The sequence below is a fragment of the Cavia porcellus genome, unplaced genomic scaffold, assembly GCF_034190915.1.
Source record: "Cavia porcellus strain 051 isolate PalLab524CR breed Dunkin Hartley unplaced genomic scaffold, mCavPor4.1 scaffold_5, whole genome shotgun sequence".
In the NCBI taxonomy this organism is placed as follows: domain Eukaryota; kingdom Metazoa; phylum Chordata; class Mammalia; order Rodentia; family Caviidae; genus Cavia; species Cavia porcellus.
Genome location: NW_026947488.1, coordinates 52744545 through 52763855, shown reverse-complemented (window position 1 = coordinate 52763855; position 19311 = coordinate 52744545). Strand labels below are relative to the sequence as shown.

General features: G+C 45.8%; 1 protein-coding gene across 6 annotated transcripts in view; it reads right to left on the bottom strand.

Annotated features, from left to right (window-relative positions):
- Positions 1 to 1387: 1387 nt before the first annotated feature.
- Dag1 (dystroglycan 1) overlaps positions 1388 to 19311 on the bottom strand; it is a 67011-nt gene continuing 49087 nt past the window's right edge. For all 6 annotated transcript variants that reach the window (XM_003476671.5, XM_063248857.1, XM_063248856.1 and 3 more), the window contains one exon: positions 1388 to 6166. In XM_003476671.5, coding sequence (XP_003476719.1) covers positions 3767 to 6166 — 2400 coding nt within the window. In that variant the 3' untranslated portion in view covers positions 1388 to 3766. The remainder of the gene's footprint in view (positions 6167 to 19311) is intronic.

Below are 19311 nucleotides of genomic sequence, written 5' to 3'. Positions count from 1 at the left end.
ACGACTGCCTGCTTGAAAGGCAGGCGCTTATGCTGCTGAGCTAAATCCCCAACCCCCTATATGTTAACTATTACTATTCTATTATTGTATGAAATTTTATTTTTCTATAAAAAGTTTTTAAAAAGCACTTTTTAAAAACCCAAAAAACTACCAGATATGTTTCCCAGGGAGGTAGGGTAGGATGGAGACAGCCCTGAAGGCCTTACAGTTTTCTGCTGAGACCCAAGTATTTCCTTACTCAAGTACAGGACAGTAAGATGTTAAGCAGAAATTCCTAAAGTCAAGAAAGCAAGGAAGGTCATTCTTGGACCCCTACTACTATGCCAAGGAGTTGAGGTACATACCCCAAAAACATGCTGGGGATGACAGCATTTCCTGGTACTTATAGTGTGCTGCAAACTGAGGTCCTAACTCCAACCAGTAGTTTAAGACAGGATCTCCTTGCGTAGTTCAGGCTGCCTTTAAACTATGTAGCCCAAGGTGGCTTTGAATTTGCAGTGACACTCCTACCTCACTCTCCCAAGCGTTAAAACTACAGGCATGTGCCACCCCACCTGGTTGAGTAGTTTTCTGACCTTCAACAACTTTCCACTAGAACTCACCTCTACCAGGGATCAGTTTTCTCTGGGTCTTGAAAGCTGTGAGCAAAGGAGCAGTCTAGAGGCTATATGAGAAGGAAATGGTATGGAGATGGTGAGGCAGAGATGAGTCCTGAAAGTCACGGTTTTCTATGACAAATGGCCCTCTGAAGACACAGCTGCTGCATCTTTGTCTCCCATGTGCTGAGCAATGTCTCAGGACAAGTACTTTCTGGGCACTGAATCACACAGCTTACTCAGATGTCTTGACCACCCCAAGCGACGGAATTAGAGTTGACCACCCAGGATCTATAGATCCAAGGACAAAGTGGCCTGGCTAGAGACTATACTGTCTGCCCCAAGGCCAACATTAAAGCTGAGGCTGATCACCAGGGAGTGGCCAGCCCACAGGCAGTAGAAGCAGGAGCCAGAATGAAACTGTAGTCCCACTTCACAGAGGCTCAAACTGAAGGGCCACTGCCTAGGAGCTGCCCCATTCCAGGGCAGATGCATGTGACAGCACCTTTCCCACCATCCTCTCCCCACCCAACCTCACTGGATTCTCTGCCATCCTCAATCCCCTTGCAAATGAGAAACTGGGGAGCAATGAGGTTTTTCTTAGTTGGCTAAGGGTAAGAGCTTTCTTATTAAGAGTTTCTGGAGCACACACTCCTGCCTTCCAAGTACAGAATGGTTAAGGGTCTCTGTGAGGGCCAACTGGTCCTCTCTTTCCTGTCATATGATCCTCCCACCACTCAAGTCTGAGAACCTACAGAAGCCAGGGATATAGACACTCGGAGGCAGTGACATTGTAATAAAGACACTGCTTTTATTTAGTTTGATATGTTTCTATACAGAATGCAGAAAACACATCTTAAAATCATATAAGAAGAAAATAAAAACACATCAGTGGTTGGTGAACACTTGAATGTGAGATTGGCTCTCCGTCTCAGAGTCCAAAGGCCATCTCCAGCCCAGCGCTCAGGGAGGAGGCTGCCTGCAAAGGCATTGTTGCTGTTATTCTGTTCACTGCCCCAATGCCTTCCGTTGCTATGGCAACAGGCCATTCTCTGGTCTCTGCTTGGCAATGCTCCTGGTGGGGTTGCTAGGGGCAACAGAGCTATTGAAAGCCTTTCAAACCCTCACCTGGAACTTTGGGAATTATTTGTTTTTTGACAGATCATCAGAAATAACCTCACCAGGTCAGATCCTACTTGTGCTCCTGCTCTGCGAGGTCAGGAAAACTCCCTAAGGACAGAGCTCGCAGGAAAGAGGCCTGGTCACCAGCACTGAGCCTTCATCTACAGGATCTTCACCCAGGAACACTGTTCACTTGTGTACCCTGCTGAGAGCAGGGGCAGGGGAGAAGGGTGGGCCCCTGCAGGGGCCACTCTGGAGAAGAGCAGACTGGAGTCCTACCCTCCTGCAGGCCTTTCCCTCTTGAAGCAGCACACAGTCCTCTGCAAAACAGCTGACTCCTCTGCAAAACACTGGATATGGCTTAGAAGTAGCTGCTCCATGTGCAAAGGGAGCCTGGTCCACCCACCCACCCTCTATAAGGGAAGAGATACATTATTGCAAAAGGCATTCCTCCCCTAAAAGTTACCCGAAATAACTCAGACATCAAGAAAAATCATGCTCAAAATGGTTTTTCCAAAGGAGGAGAATGGAAGCAGAGTGGGCACCCCTGAGTCATGGGACAGAGATGCAGATGGACGGACGGATGTTCTGCTAAAAAAAGTAAAAGAAGTCCCAGTATAAATCCAAAACCATTAGGAAGAGGCGGGAAAAATCAAAATGAAAAAAGCTGTCAGTTCCATGGAATCGACACTAAGAGCTTTTACAAACTGCTGTAAGCATCACCATTTTTAATCTTTTTAATAAAACAATTGGAGGTTGTATAAAAACTTTAGTAAAAAATTAGCTTTGAGAGCCCACAGGTTTTTACTATGAACTATTGCTGGCACTCCCACCCAGCCACCAGACCTCTTCCAATCGTTCAGGCCCAAGGTCTGGGACTGGAGCGCCAGAGAAAAGGGACGGGGCATGTCAGGGCAGGACTGTAGGCTGCTGGGACAAGGTGGCCAAGGTCAAGTGAGGAAAGAGAACCACATGACATAAAAATATTGCATCTTCACTAAAATGTCCCCCACTGAGTGTTTCAAGAAAACATGATATTCCTTTTAGAAGGGAAAAAAAACCATACAGAAAGAAAAAAAAAACTTAAGTTGACATGGTCGAGGAGTTCTCCGACCTCCCGGGTGCCCCCAACAGCAGGTGGTCCACCTTGGAGCACCTAGGTAGGGGGCCACAGCCACTACTGTCTCTTGGAGTCCCTTTTCCATGGAAATGAAGACCCCTTGGTGGTGGGCCACTAGTGTGCATGGGGTGGAGGTGGGGATGCCCATGACCTGAGAGGCCCCTCCAGCTTCCAGCCCCTGGCAACAGCGGGAAAGCAAGCCCAGCACCACGGCCCTGGCCCCCAAGCCAGGGCCAGGAGGCCCCCAGTCAAGCTCTGGAGTATCAGAGCAACCAAGTTGACATAGTGTGAAAAAATAGGATTCCTTTGATAAAAAATACTGTCCCTTGGTCTTTAAATTTGAAACACCCTGGGAGCTTATTTTTAGCAAAGCAATTCCCCATACCCACCCAAAAATTATACATACAAGTTTAGGTAAACAGCAGATTAAATGTAAAAACTTAACCGTAACTTCTGAAAGTCCTTTGAATTTAATCTTTAGCTACTGTTTTCCATGTTACATCCTGCAGCTAGACACATGTGAATAGAAAAAAACAGTACAGTTAGTGTTAAAGGCAAAATGCAGAGTGCTGGGGGCTACCCAGCACCGCCTGCGAGTTCATTCAAGGTTCCTCGCTCCCTCCATCTACGTCTACTCAAACAGTACTTTTAGAGCCAGCCATCAAAACGCAGCGAAGAATTTTCTATGAACAAACAAAAAGCTGTTAGGCAAAAATAAAAATAAAAAAGTCCCCAAAGTCTCTCCAGCTGCTTTGGGGTTTGGGAGGACCAGAGGGTGGGCTTGTCTAGGCCCTGTGTGTCAGTTGTGTGCTAGGTCAGGTGTTGGCCACCGGTAGGTGATAATCTGCAGGCTACCGGTCTCCACAGACAACACCAAGTTGTCTCCAGGCCCCTGCCCTACCCCTGCCTCCACCCAGGCGCTTGTGGATTAAGGGGGGACGTAGGGAGGGGGTGACCGGTATGGGGTCATGTTCTTGGGACGGGAACCCTTGCCCTCCATGGGGGCTGTGAAGGGTGGTGGGGGCTGGTAGGGAGGTGCATTGGGGTCCTCATCCCGCAGGGGTGTATACTCTCCCATAGTGTCCTGGTTCAGGGGAGTGGTCTCAGGAACACTCTGGTTGGGGTATTCAGGAGGAGGGAGAGGAGCCTTCTCCTCCTGCAAAATGAGTGGCATGCTGGAAGAGGGGGGTGGCTTGGAGTCATCCAGCTCATCGGCAAAGATTATAGGCACCCCCTTCTTGATAAAGGTGGCCTGGTCCTCGAGGGTGAGCTTGCCCTTCCGCTTCTTGCGATAGCAAATCATGGCAATGATGCCTGCAATGAGCAGGATGGCTGCAACCACGACGGCTGGGATGACTGTATGCAGGTACACATCATCCTCACTGCTCTTCTCAGGGTCCCTGTCTGGCACCTCTGTGGGTGGTGCCTCTGAGGGTACCCTCTTGGGTGGCATGACAGGGATAAACTGTAGGTGCCGACAACTGCCAGAGCCTGTCACAGCAATGCTCATGGCCTTGAAGTCAGGCTCCAGGGCGTTGGAGAAGGCAGGCCGGGGTTTCCCATTATCTTCGGCAATTTTCCTGCTCAAGGCTATGATCTGCTCTTTGGGGCAGGGCTCCAGGGGCAGTGTATTGTTGGTCCACTCCACCAGGATGGAGCCTTGGGTGATATTCTGCAGAGTGATGGTGCTGCAGTTTCGGTCCCCAAAAGCAAAGGCTAGCTTCTTCACCAAGGCAATCTTCTTGTGAATGTCAGTCACCACTGGTGCTGGATCACCTAAAAATTTGGCCTTGAACCTTGCAGAAGCCTTGTCCCCTTGAGGGCGCTTGTGAACATGGATCTCAAAGGCATCTACAGCTGATAGGCCCCCTTTGTCTGTGGCATGCATGAAATACTCATGTTTGCCCACATGGCTGCTGTCAGGCAAGCCATACATGAGCTGGCTGTTGCTGTTAAATTGCACCCAGGACTTCTCACCTACCAGCTGCTGCTCTCGCAGCTTCAGAGTCAGCTTTAGCTTGTCAGTGGTGGTATCCTCATTGTCATAGAAGGTGTCTGATGGGATCTTCACCTCAAAATAGGTGCCCACCCAGGCATCTACCCTGTCGATGTGATTCTTGAGCTCCGGGCGCTGGTTGGGTTCACCTCCACGGGGGACTCCGCTGGTGGTGGTGCGGATGCGAGTCGGTGGGGAGGCTGTTTCCAATCTGGTGATGGGAGCTTTGGTGGTAACTCGGGGTCCTGGTCGGGGTGTCCGAGGTTTCTTGGTTGGCCTGCGAGTTGTAGTAGTTGAATCGGTTGAAGGTGTTGCTGGTTTTGGTGTGGACACTCGTGGCTTCTTTGTGGTAGTTATGGGAGGAGTGGCAACTGCTGTGGGCTCCATATAACCAGGAATGGTCATTGTTGGGCGAATCTGTCCAGGAACCACGGTGCCAGCTTCTGACACTCTAGTGGGCTGGATAGGGCCTAGGGTTGGTGTCTGAATAATGGCACCTCGAGTCCGAATAGTGACTGTGGGTTTCCCAGGAACAGGATCCCGGACTGGAGGAACCATAGTCTCTGTTGGAAGAGCAATGGCTGGAGATGTGGGAGTGGGCACTATCCTGGATGGTGGCTCCTGGATGGCTGTGGTTGGAGGTCCAATGGCTGTGACAGGTGTGGGTGTGGCATGGATCTGCCTTCGGATTCGTTTGAGGAGAGGGGGCTTTTTATTGGCGATGTGCCAACCAACCACAGGGTAGCCAAGCTGGGCAGACATAGCACCCTCCCTGGCAGGGACTTCTACGCCATGAATGTCAGGCACATTATTCTGATTCAGGGAGCAGCCCAGCTTCCAGGAAAGCAGAGCCCCATTCTCTACCACCTTCTTTGCATTTCCTGGACCAGCCATGAAGGCCGACATGTCAAAAAGCCTATTATTCACAACTGGTACCAACTTCATATTGTGAATCTCCACTTCTGAGAAGCTCTGCATCCTGTGGAGGAGGTCTATCCTTTGCTTTGGGGTCATTTTGGTGAGGTCAGCATCCAGAATCACTGTCAGGACAGTCACTGGCTCGTCAGCAGCACAGGCAGATGACACTATCTCACTAGGGTCTGATGAGGCTGCCCGTATGGACTGTGGTTCGCTGTGGTCTTCGGGGTAGACCTCAATGGAAAACACACTGGAGGTCTGGGGGATGTGGCTCCCATTGGCCCCTAAACGTGCAGCACTCACTGAAATATAATGTACACCCTTATCTGTGTCGAGGGGGAGACCCTCTAGGGTGTGGCTCTGTGGGTCCCAGTGCAGCCAAGATGGCAGAGCCTCCTTCCCAGCAGCTGATACCTAAAAGAGACACAAGTATATATTACAAGTGTTTTTGTCATAATATAATCAACAAATTATCTGTAGTTAACCACTGGCCTAGCCAGTGTTGTATGGTAGGCTTGTATACAACAGGGTTATATGGTAGGCTGGAGGTGTAATTCAGAATTTCTGTTGGGCGCTGGGCATGGTGATGCACGCCATAATCCCAGTACTCAGGAGGCTGAGCCAGAAAGGTTGTTGGGAGTTTGAGACCATCCTAGGCTACAAAGTGAGCCCAAGGCCAGCCTGAACTGCATAGTGAGGCCCTGTCTCAAGAAGACAAAAAAAAAAAAAAAAAAAAGAATTTCTGTTGAGGAAATCAACTCCACTCTGACAAAGAGGTACAACTCTTATACCTGTCACAAAAGTCTAAAGTCACCAGGTAGGCTAGCTTGAAGGTAGATAATTCATTCAAGGCCACACAGTGGAGGATACTAGCGCTAACACTCTACTCATGTCTCATTCCCTAGAAGTAATGTCCTGGAGCTCAAGAACATCGTACATTGTTATACCAGTGGCATATCCTGCCATCTACTTGCCCATGCTACTTAAAGAACCAAGTGTCTCATCCCAACCTTCAGCATTCTTTTCCAGCTTCTCAACAATTCCTTCCCTGCCCTCCGCAGGCACCACACGTTTCTGAACTTGGACATCTGGCCTGGATTGCCTTTCCTGTCTGGGTACAAGGATGAGAAGGTTCAATGCCCCAGAATTTTTACAGTTGATAGATTATGGTGTTTGAGGGCAGAATGGTATTTTTGTGTGGCAAAGACAATTGATTGTATGTAATGTTTAAATTAACCCTGCTTCTCAAATTTCAAGAAAAACTATGGTTCCAGCCAAAATGGGGGGACTAGGATGAACCATTCCAGAGCATAATTTATTAAAGGAACCTAAAGAAGTCTGGTATCTCTCTCAGAGAGGTTCTGAGGTCACATATGGGAAATAATCAGAGCCCATCTCTGCCCTTGGCAGAGAAGAGGCTAGGGAGTTCATCCTCTTATTTTATACCACAGCTTTTCCTAGACTTCTTTCAGTGTGGAAGTCCTCTTCTACTGCAACATAACTGGTATTACTCTGAGCACCCAAGTGACCACCACCATAGAAACTTCTACTATAAGCTGGACATAGAGATGCATGCCTGCAATCAAAGCACTTGGGCAGCTAACGCAGGGTGATTGTCCCAAGTGTGATGCCAGCCTGTGCTACAAAGCCTGAATTACAGAGCAAGATGTTGTCTCAAAAAAACAAAAACAAATAAATAAGAAACATCAACAAAACTTCTATTGTAAGGCGGGGGGTGGGGTGGGTGTAGCTCAGAGTTCTTGGCATGTGTGCAGCCCTGAGTTAAATTCTCAGCACTGAAAATAAAACAAACAAAAAAAAACCCAGAAGAATCCTTCTATTACCATCTGACAAAAAAGAAATTAAGACTTGCCTTTTGCCCAGGCCCCATCTCTCCTCTCACCTTTGTGACATACCTTCTCTGCTCAAAGGTACCCTCAGTTTCACTGTCCTAGGCTAGAGACCCAATGGCTAACAAATGGCGTAATTCCACTGACAGCTTCAGGGACTGCCTTCAGAGCCATCACTTCTTAAAAAATTTTTAATCTATTTTTAGGTACCAGGAATCAAAATCTGGACCTTGTGTTTGCCAGGTGAGTGCCTGTGCTGATGAGCTATATCCCTAGCTCAAGAGCCATTACTTATTAATGAAGGAACATTACAATGCTGATTTCTCTGTGGTAACAAAGCTAAAGCATTATTTGCTGGGTTCCCCAGTAGTGATAGTTCCTTGGGCTTCTTCCTGCCCAAAGATAGGCACCTCAAAGGCTGAAGAGGACACACTGAGCTCACACACCAGATATTCCCAGCCAGGAACCAGCAGCAACCTTATCAGAGACATTTTACTTTTCCTTATTTATTTTTATATTTAAACTTACTTTTAATTATATGCATTTGGAGTGTATGAAGTCTGCATTCACCTTGGGAAGTAGTTACATGTATGTAACACAGCTTGCTTCTTTTCTTTTTTTTAAATTCCCTTTCCACCCACTTTCTTCCCTCCATCTCTAATACTCTCCCTCCTTTAAGTTGGTTGAAATAAGTTTCCTACCTCCAGCAAAAACCTAACCCTAAAAAATTTTTTTAAAAAACCACACACAAAAACATTAAACTGTCTGTAAATATTAATGTCATCCAATTCATGAAAAACACTGTATTTCCTTTAAAATCACTTTTAGTGGCCACTGTGTTCTCTCTTGCATAGTAGCCCACCCTTACACTGTAGGGTATACTTCTTTCCCTACTTTTACTTGGCCCAAACTTGCTTTGCAGAGCCCGTTCCTTTTCTTACTTTTAATAAAATTTTGCTGCTACTTTAAAAAATCATTTTTGACTGGATGTGGTGGTGCACACCTGCAATCCCAGCATTTGAGAGGCAGGAGGATCATAGCAAGTTCGAGGCCAACCTGGGCTACATAGTAAATTCAAGGGCAGTCTGAATGACATAGCAAAAGCATGTCTCAAATTAATTAATTAATCAATTTTAGATATAAAAATAGCTAACTCGGGGCTGGGGATTTAGCTCAGTGGCATAAGCGCCTGCCTTGCAAGCAGGCAGTCATGAGTTCGATCCCCGGTACTGATAAAAAGGAAAAAGACAAAAAAAAAAAATAGCTAACAAATATTTCAGTGGAAAATCCTGAGCTTTCAGTTCATTTATACATTAGATATGAAAACTGTAATATCCACATATAAACACATAAAGCAAAGGTTAGATTTTTTAATTGTTTGTTCTTTTGGTACTGGAAATCAAACTCAGGACCTCGCACTTGCCAGGTAGACACTACGCCACTGAGCTATATCCCCAGCCCACTATTTGTATTTTGAAAAAAAAAAACAAAGCTGGGTGGCCCATGTAGGGTGCTCACAGAACCATGAGCTGAGAGGTACAGGTAGAAGGGGGTCCTAGGAAGGGAAACAGGTGAGTTAGGGAATGGATTCAGCTCTGCAGCCATCGGAGGATGTCTCCTAACCCATTTCACTCTAATGACCACTACTGTGATGGGAGTCCACATAGAAGAGACAGGACAAGGACAGGAGTAACAGGGAAAGCCTGGAATAGAGATCTGGCCAAAGCCAGCCAAGAGGCCACTTGCAGGAGAGAAGAAACAGGGCTGGGAAAGACCAGGAAAGGTTCCAGAGGTGGGAGCCAATTAACTGGCAGGACTCATGGGACACCTGAGCAGCCAGGCAGCTGTGCCCAGCCCATACGTTTTGCTAGCATGGCTGAATGAGAAGTCTGCTGCTTCTATGATGTTTCTAGTGACACAAGGGCATTTTCCAACACACAAAACAGGCCCCATCTCCTCACATTTCCCATTCTTCACACTCTACTGACCCCATCAGCCAAAGTTCTGCTGTGAGGTGTCTCCTATGGAATAAACTCAGGGCACTCTATGGCAAGGCTCCCACGCAGGTAGCCCCCGAAGCAATCCACTTATTTTACCTATGACAACATTTCATGTTAATATCTGATAACATACTCAGCAAACATAAATGAAAACCCCAGGTTTCAAAGCAAGTTATAATGCCCAATGTCAAATTAGAGTATGTGACAGCTAAACTTAGTAAGACTAAACTGAGAAGCCTGGAGAGGCAATGATTAGCCACTAATGAGTTCTTAAACTAAATGAGCTGTTAGGAAATGAGGCCTAGTAGGTCACTGAGGACCTGTCTTGGCAGTTGTTTTTCTTCTTGGGCTCTTCCTCATTCTCTTAGCACTTTGCTTCCTGGCTGCCATGGGTAAGCACCTTTGCTTGACCACCATGATGTTCTGCCTCCTCTCAGGCCCACAACAATGGGCTGAAATTTCTGAAACTATGAAAGAAAGTAAATCTTTCTCCCTTTAAGTTACTTTTATTAGGTACTTTGTCACAGCAATGAAAACCTGACTGACACAGAAGATGGGAGAAGAGAACTGGTAGCTTTACAGAGGACACAATTGTACATGCCTGTAGTCTTGGCTACAGACTTTTAGAGCAAGCTACCAGAAAAACAGAGCCAAGTTTCTCCAATCCACTCATCTGCTTTTCCCTCTACAGACTTTGGCTCCCCAAGATTGGAAGCCCAATCATTAGATGGCTGCAGGGTATTTGTCCCATCTGGATCTACAGCCTGAAACAGGTAGCCTGGGTCACGTGTGCTCAACTTAAGAAGGACATTCTCCCCCCTCACCTCAGGTACCCTGGTACTAGAATTCCATGCTCCACCAGTACTTTCAGTGGCAGCAATTCACTTTCATAACCTCAGTTCCACAGTGCTTTGGCTTGTGTCTAGTCCTCAAAGCCATACATGGTCATAGGTGGGGCTTTTCAGAGATGGCTGTATGATGCTGGGATTAAGGATGTGTGAATACTAAGTTAGTCCAATTGGTTTGGCACAGTTCTGGGTGTGAATCATGGGAAAGCTCACCCTGGCTATGGGTGGCACTACCCAAAGGGAAGGTCACCTGAATGGATATAACGGACAGGAAAAGCATATCTGCTGCTGCTTCTTTGCTACGTCACTGCTTTACTGCTTTTCCTGAGCAATGCCCCTCTGCCATCCCACTCTTGGAGGCCTTAGAGCCAGCTGACTATGGTCTGAAACCTGAACAAACCGTGAGCTACAATAAACCTTTCGTCCTTTAACTCCGGATGTCAGGTACACTTTGTCTCAGCAAGAAAAGTAACTAAGACACACAGAAACCTGGTACCTCTGCATTTTCAAGGCCACACAGGGATAGTCCGAATGTCTAAGGGCTGGTCCTGTCCACAGTCCCCTTAGTTCCAAAAGCAGCTCCTCCCAGGGACAATAAGCTCAGGCCTGACTCACCACACAAGTGCTTGTGAATGAAATTTCTGCTCTACTCTGACCAAGTAGTTCCTTACCTACACGAACTCTGGATTCCCCAGCTTTCAAAACTTTCAGACTCTGGTCTAAATCTCTTCCTCTTGGGGTCTGTGAAACAGAATATGACGTTCCTTCTGACAGATGTGACCCTGTACAGGATTCACCCCTATAACAGCAGCTGACCAGTGTGGAAGTTCCAGTCTATAAATCCCAGATCCAAGAAGGTGAGGCCTGACTTAACCTCCACTTCAGTGTCCCTATTTGTAAAATGTGAGAGATGATCCTATCCTGCCATGATTCCAGGGCCAGAGATATGCAGGACTCTGCCAATGCTGATTCCTACTCGATCTGGTGGGCTTTGAGGAGACTCAGTAATCGATGTAAAGCTGCTGCATAAACAGCAGCAAGGTATATCCAGGCTCTACTCCCCAGTCCTCCTTCCCAGCTGGCTTTGGCTCCAGTACACAGTGGGATCTTGTCTCTCTGCTCATACCTGAAAAAAACCTAAGGATCAGGGGGAGGCTACAGAAAGTTGATGCCAGGAGTAGATGAAAACCTTGCAGGGCATAAGGGGAGGAGAGGACATACCACAGATGACAGCCCAAAAACCAGCAGTCACCTCTTCATGCTCAAAGAGGTACATTAGATCCTGATATATATATTTTGTCTTTTTCCTTTTTATCGATACCGGGGATCGAACTGCCTGCTTGCAAGGCAGGCGCTTATGCCGCTGAGCTAAATCCCCAGCCCCCAATCCTGGCATACACTATACACTAAATTTTGACTATCCTCAGAGTTCTTGGTTTACCCACACAAAAACTTTGTCCTAAGCCTGTGGGTGTGACTCAGTGAAACAGCCTTTGCCTAGCCTGTCTGAGGCCCTGAGTCCTGCCCTGGAAGATCAGGAAAGGCAGGCAAGAAAGAGCATGAGAGTGCTCTGTAGCAGCAATACATGCATTTGCAGTGACAGGCTGGTCCCCAGGACAGAACTGCAGAGTTTTGAGTCCTCAGCAAAGGTATAACCAGCAAAGGTCTACAGGGGACCACAGACCTTCCTCAGAGCTTTTTTAGTGTGTGTGGATGGCAGGGATTGAACTCTCACCTTGTACTTGCCAGGCAGGTGCTTATGCCACTGAGCTAAATCCCTCACCATTTTTTGGTACTGGGGATCAAACTCACAATCTCACACTTGCCAGGCAGGTGCTTAGGCCACTGAGCTAAATACCTAGCTTTTGTGTTTTTGAGACAGGGTCTCACTATGCAGTTCACATTGGCCTTGCACTCACTTTGTAGCCCAGGCTGGCCTTGACCTCCTGGCAATTCTCTTGCTTCAGCCTCCCAAGTGCTGGAATTACAGTCATATGCCACCACTCTGGTCAATTGACAAGTTTTCCCTGCTCAAGGAAGCAGATATCTCTGATGGAATCTGAGCCTTGGTGCTGATACACATCTTGTGTCTATGCCATGGACTACAATGAGACCAACCTGTTCTGTGGCCTTCTGCAAATAATGAGCTTGTCAGTTACTTGGCCAAGATTTAAGTCATCCACAGGTCTAGTTTGCAGACAGAGAGCCAGGCCTTTCTCTCTACTTGAGATAAAGAACCATGGTGCAAGCAGGCAAAAGGGGCTGTTGCTCTGCTGTAAAGCAGAGCCATACCCACAAGAGAGAATGACTGGTCCTGTTGCTAAACATACAAAATGATCAAGACCATAGTGCCACATTTTCAACATACTATCCAGTCAGTCATTGCCTTTCTGGTCTGAAACACTTTGATGTTAACCTCATCTAAAAGCAAAAATTCAGGTGGGTGTAGTGGCACACACATGTAATTCTAGCACTGTAAGGCTCTTAATTCAAGCCCAGCCCAGAAAATTTATGAAGAGCCTGTTTCAAACTAAAAAAAGGCTAAAGATTCAGCTCAGTATAAAGCCCCTGGATCAATCCCTAGTTTTACCAAAAAATAAACAAACAGATAAATAATCTTCCCCCCCAAAAAAAGATAGGAGCAACTAACAGAGTTACAGCCACTAATAAAATTCTTAGAATCAGTCCTTTTATCCTAAACTCTAGTATCATTTATTTTTCACTTTGTCATGTTCTCTTTCAGTTCCTTCAAAAAAAAAAAAAAAAGCTTGTATTTTCAGTAAGTATTCGAGTTGATGAGTTTGGGCAAATGCCATTCTGACATCCCACCCCAAGATGCCTTCCTTCGCCAACCCACTTTCCCGATGCACCATGATCATAAGGGGCTCATTCAGAACTAGGGAACACCCACTCAAGGCAGGAAGAGACTACAGTTCATCTCTCACAGGCTGCACTGCATGAAGTCCTCAAGCATCCAAAGAAATGCTCCTTTCATTGGCCAAAAAGAGTACCCATTGTTCTCAGGCGAACAATGAGGGGCCCACACCAGCAACTGAGAACACAGTTCCATGAAGGGCTGCTCCCAGCCTGTGACATCTTGGCTCAGGGATTGTCCACATGGTCTACAGGCAAGGAAGCTGACACAAGTAGGGATGAAAAACTACCCTCACGAGCTCTACCAAAATGAGATGCCCAAAGGGTTCCTGGAGTCTGTCATCTTATGAGATGCAAAATGTCTCTCTATCAATCCCATCCGAAGCTTAGGCCTGAGCTTCTGCTGGCCTGTGCAGGATTACCCAAGCAGCCAGGCAGGTATCACAGAGGCACCTGGCAGCCAGGGCCACTCCAGAATGGGTATTAGCTATGACCTTGTTAGGGTCCCCAGTGGCACAGGCACAGCACCTGCGCTTCTTTTGCCTGCAGCTCTGGCAGCCAGCCTTCCACATGGTGCACACAGGGCAGGTGTGTAGTTATAAAGGAAAGCTGTGAGGTTCCTTTGAGTACGTAATTTCTGACTGAAAGGTGTGGGCTTGCCTTGTCCTGAAACTACTTCCAGCAGAATGGTCTGCAGATTTTTGGTGATGGCATATTCCAAATCTTGTATGCCTAAACTGAGCATCCTAGAAATATCTAGGACCCCTGGAAATTATATTGCTTTCATATATGTAATTACTTACTAAATATATCAGTACAATTAAGTAAAGTAGATAAAATAACAGTATAGCCAGCTGTGCTGGGTGCTGGCCTATAATCCCAATTTTCTAGATACTAGGACAGAAGGATCATAAATTTGAGCCCAATTAGGTGACTTAGTGAGATCCTCTCCCAAAATAAATAATTAGGCCCCAAACTCTCCACCTATCCCCACCCACCTGCCCAAACCCAGCGTACCCCAAAAAGCAGTGTTGACAGCAGCCCCAGCATCACAGAGACCTATGGCTAGATGGAATAACAATCTCATGGCAGATGGCACCAATCAGGACATGGCCATCGTGAGCCACAAGGATTTGTCTTCTGTCTGGGCTACCACCCCAGAAAAACCTTCATCAATATCATGCCAGCTGACGTTGGTATCCTGGTTGGCAAAGATGGATCAAGTTTTTTTGGTGAATAGGCTGACACTTAGGGGTCAGAAATTTCTTTGATCCAGGACTCACTGCTACAAGATTGGGAATTTACCATTGATCTTAGTACCAGGATCATGTCACCAAGATTGCCAAGACGCTAGTTGTCCTAGTGATGAGGATCAAGAAGGTGTTCACTGTGGTATGATCGATCAACAAGAAGTGTGACAAAGCCAGGGATGGAGGTGTATGCCTATAATCCCACCACTTGGGAGGTTGAGGCAAGAAGATCATTGCGAGACCAGCCTGGGCTACAGAGTGAGCTCACAGCCAGCCTTCGTAGCACTTCATAGCAAGAACTTGTCTCAAAAAAACAAATAAGTTACGAAATGGCCTCCCTCCTGCTGCGTGCCCACTTGTGGAAAAGCTACTTTCATCAGGGTGAAAAGGGCTCCAATATCCCAGATGATCTTCAGGTTGAGCCTGAAAGAGGTGGCTGTACGCACATGTAAAGAGAGAGTCAAAAGCCTTGGGTAGAACCTGAGCTAGGCATGTTCACAAAGAAGAAAAGGCCACTGTGGCTGTCACAAGGAATACAGAGGGAAAGGAGGCCAGAAGCCAGATCACATGGGCATGATCCTGACTACAGCTCAGTAATGGGGATTTTGTGATTTAAACCTTACAAAGATAAAGGTGTTGTTTACCTCAGTGTAGTCTGACCTCATCTGTCCCTTCCCTCCCAGCATTTCTGGCTGCTTTTTGCACCACCCCCTTTCTATACACACACACATACACCATTTTCATTCTGGGTGCCATTATAACCATATCCTTTATTGCTGTTATAACCACATGGGCTGAAACTGGGCGTGGTAGCATATAGCTGTAATCTCAACATTCAGGAGGCTAAGATAGGAGGATCACTGAGAGTTCAAGACCAGCCTGAGCTACAAATTGAGCTCGAGGCCAGTGAGACCCTTTCTCAAAAAACAAAAACAAAAATAAACCCACATGGGCTGGGGGCTGTATGGACAGATACCTCCTCCTACCCATACCTCTTCTGTGTATGGTTGGAAATTTTTGGCTTTTTGTGGGTTTTTTTTAATTCAAAAGGTCTAACAAAAAATAGTAACAAAAAAATTAATCAGGACTGAGTGAAGGTGTCTCTCAGTATCAAGGCCCTACATTCAATTGACAATACTGATAGGCTTGTGTTAAACCAGACACTGTGGTACACATCTGTAATCCCAGCACTCTGGGAGACTGATGCAGGAGGACTACAAGGGTCAGCTTGGGCAATTTAGCAAGACACTGTCTTTAAAAAACGGTGAAGGGGATATAATTTTGTATGAAGGCCATGTGTTCAACCCCTAGTAACATTAAAAAGAAAAAAAAGACACTAATACTGCAGTTGATAGCTTGAGACATGTACGCCAATTTAGAAACACAATTATGCTCAGATAAAATCCTGTTATTCCAGTAAAATCTTTTTATTCCCTGATGAATAAGCCTGTTATATGTCTCTGTCAGACGCTATAAATATCCAGCTTGCTATATCAGTTCAAGGCACTTCTGGTCAAAATTAATCCACAAAAAATATTCCAATGGCCACTGAAACAAAGGCAATGAATGCTGGATTTAGGTATTCAGGGAATTAATCAGAGGTTAGGAAAAACATGGATCCTCCAGAATAGTCACTCTTTATCAAGAGACTCTCATCTGGCTTGCTGGGGGTATTAGAAGGTTACGGGAAACTTTATGCAAATACTCCAGAAATTACAGAGAGCTCTGTGGAATTGAGATGCTGCACGGTCAGAATCTAAGTATTCTGAGATCACAAGGCCATCCTAAGAATAAGCAATAAACTAAAGAGAAAGAGGACAGCTGAGACAAAGGAACAAAAGGGTACAAGCAAAAAGTAGGCCTACCTAGAATTAAGAGGGTCACCAAACTTACTTCATGAGAGAAACCTGGCATAAAACCTGTAAGCATTTCTCTCTCTTTCTTTCTTTCTTTTCCTTTTTTTTTTTTTTTGAGACATGGTCTTACCTTGTAGTTTAGGCAGGTCTTGAACTCACTGTGTATTCCAGGCTGGCCTCATTTCATTGTGATCCTCCTGCCTCAGCCTTCCCAGTGCTGGGACTGTAGGCATGTGCCACCAGAACCAGTATTTGCTTCAACTAATGCAACTGAAGTATTTCTGTGCAAATTCCCAAGGATAGGCCTAGGAGGACTTGCAACTACCTCTACTTCCTGTTTCCTGGAATATCCAATCTTAAAACCCAGATGTCATGCTGTGAGAAAATTTAAGCAGCCATTGGCAGAGCTATACAGAAAGGAACCAAGGACACTGATCAACAGCTCCAGCTTAGCATAATGCCAACAGACAGCATGAACACAGAAACCATGAATCAGACTCTTCAGTCCTAGATCTTCTCTACCCCGATAAGCTATTCCAGCTAGTACTACTGAAGTAGAAATAATGTTCCCAGGTGGGCCTCCTCCGCCTGAATTCTTGAACAATCAACTTTAAGCAAAATAGCTTGCTTTTTCAAACCAGTTAAGTTTTGGTGGTCAAAGCACAGCAACAAATAGACAAAACTCTATGTATATACAAAAATCTACCTGCAGAGTTGGGCATGGTGGTATATGCCTGTAATTCTAGCACCAGGAAGCCTGAGGCAGGAGGACTGTTATGAGTTTGAGGCCAGCCTGAGCTACAAAGTGAGTTCAAGGCCAGCTTGAACTGCATAGTGAGACCATGTCTCAAATCTGCCTGGAATTTAGCTCAGTGGCTCAAGTGCTTGCCTGGTAAACACAAGGTTATGAGTTCAATACCTGGTACTGGAAAAATAGAAAAATAAAAAATACGTTTTCGGGGGCTAGCTCAGTGGTTCAAGTACTTTCCTGGTAAGTGCAAGATCAGGAGTTTGATCCCTGGTACCAGAAAAAAAAAATTTTTTTTTTTTTTTTTTTTTTTACATAAAAGCGAGTGTGGTGGCACACACCTGTAATCCCAGCACTAGGGAGCCTGAGGCAGGAGGATGGCTTCAGGTTTGAGGCTAGCCTAGGCTACAAAATGAGGTCAAGGCCAGCCTGAACTGCAGAGTGAGATCCTATCTCAAAAAAGACAAAAAAAGAAAGAAAAGAAGTATCCAGAGCTGGGCATGGTGGTGTACGCCTGTAACTGCAACAGTACTCAGGAGACTGAGGCAGGAAGATCACGGTGTTACTTCAAGGCCAGGCCTGCCTGAACTACATAGTAAAATGCTGTCTCAAAACAGGAGCGGGAGGGGTTGGGGATTTAGCACAAGTGGCATAAAGTGCCTGCCTGGCAAGCACAAGGTCTTGAGTTTGATCCTTGGTACCAAAAAAAAAAGGAGGGGACTGGGGCGGGGGCAGGAGAAGGAGGGGGAAGAGAGAGAGGAGAGGGAGGAGAGGGAAAGAGGGGTAGGAGGAAAAATCTATATGCAGAGAGACCAACAACTATCACAACACAGTACAGAGCTGCAAATATTTTTAGTTCATTTCTAGACCACACCTTGGGGAAAGAATGCTGTAGGGGAGGAGCCAACAAATTATCATCACGGGCCAAAAGTGGCCCCATCTGGTTTTATTTTGTTTGAGACAGGGTTTCACTATTTAGCCCAGGCTGGCCTAGAATTCATGGGGAGCCTTCTGTCTCAGTGTACAGAGTATTGGGATTACAGCTGTTCATCATCATCAGTTTTTGTACTTTCAAGTGAGTGGGAAAAAAGTTAAAGCTAAAAATTATTTCTTGACATGTGAAAATTATGGAATTCAAATTTCAGTATCTACAATAAAAGTTTTTCTTTTTTATCAGTACTGGAGATTGAACCCAAGCACTCCTACATACTAAGCAAATGCTCTACTACTAAGCTACATGCCTGTATTTTTTTGAATTTTATATTGAGACAGTACCTTCCTAAATTGGCCTCCAACTTGTGGGCCCTGCCTCAGCTTCCCAAGTATATAGGATTATAAGTGTATGTCATCATCCCTGGCCACAATTAAACCTTTACTGAAACACAGCCATGTCTATTCATTTGCACACTGTCTATACCAACTTTCATACTATATTAGTAAACTGAAAAGTTTTGACAGAAACTATATAGATTGCAAAGCCTAAAATATTTAAAATATTTACTATCTGGTCCTTTAAGAAAAAAAAAATGTGCTGTTGGGCATGATGGCCCATGCCTGTAATCCCAGGGGGCTGAGGCGGAGAACTGCCAAGGGTTCAAGGCAGCCTGGGCTACACAATAAATTCAGGATGAGGCTGAACTACATAGCAAAACCCTGTCTCAAAACAAATAAACAAACAAAAAAACCAGGTATGGTTTTTTTGCGCATTCCTATAATCCCAGCACTTGGGAGGCTGAGTGAGGTAGGAGAATCATTGCAAATGCAAATTCAAGACCAGACTGGTCTACAAAGTGAGCCCAAGGCCAGCCTGCATAGTGAGACCATGTCTCAAAAAGACAAAAAAAAAAAAAAAAAAAAAAACTAAACAAAAAAAGTGCCAACCTCTACTCTGGGAGATGTTCGTGTCTTCAGGGATATATCCCATCCATCTGCCAACCACGTAGACTCACTCAGGATTGAGGGGAATTTTTAGGGTTCCATAAACCAAGGAAAGAAATTGATTCTTTACACAAAAGCTTCCATCCTGAGTCAGCAAAGACACACTTCCGCACCTAATGCTCAGAGAGGCCTTATTCTCTGAAATGGTTTTCAAAAGGATATGTATGGGGCAAGGCTGAAGTCTGGTTTCTTACT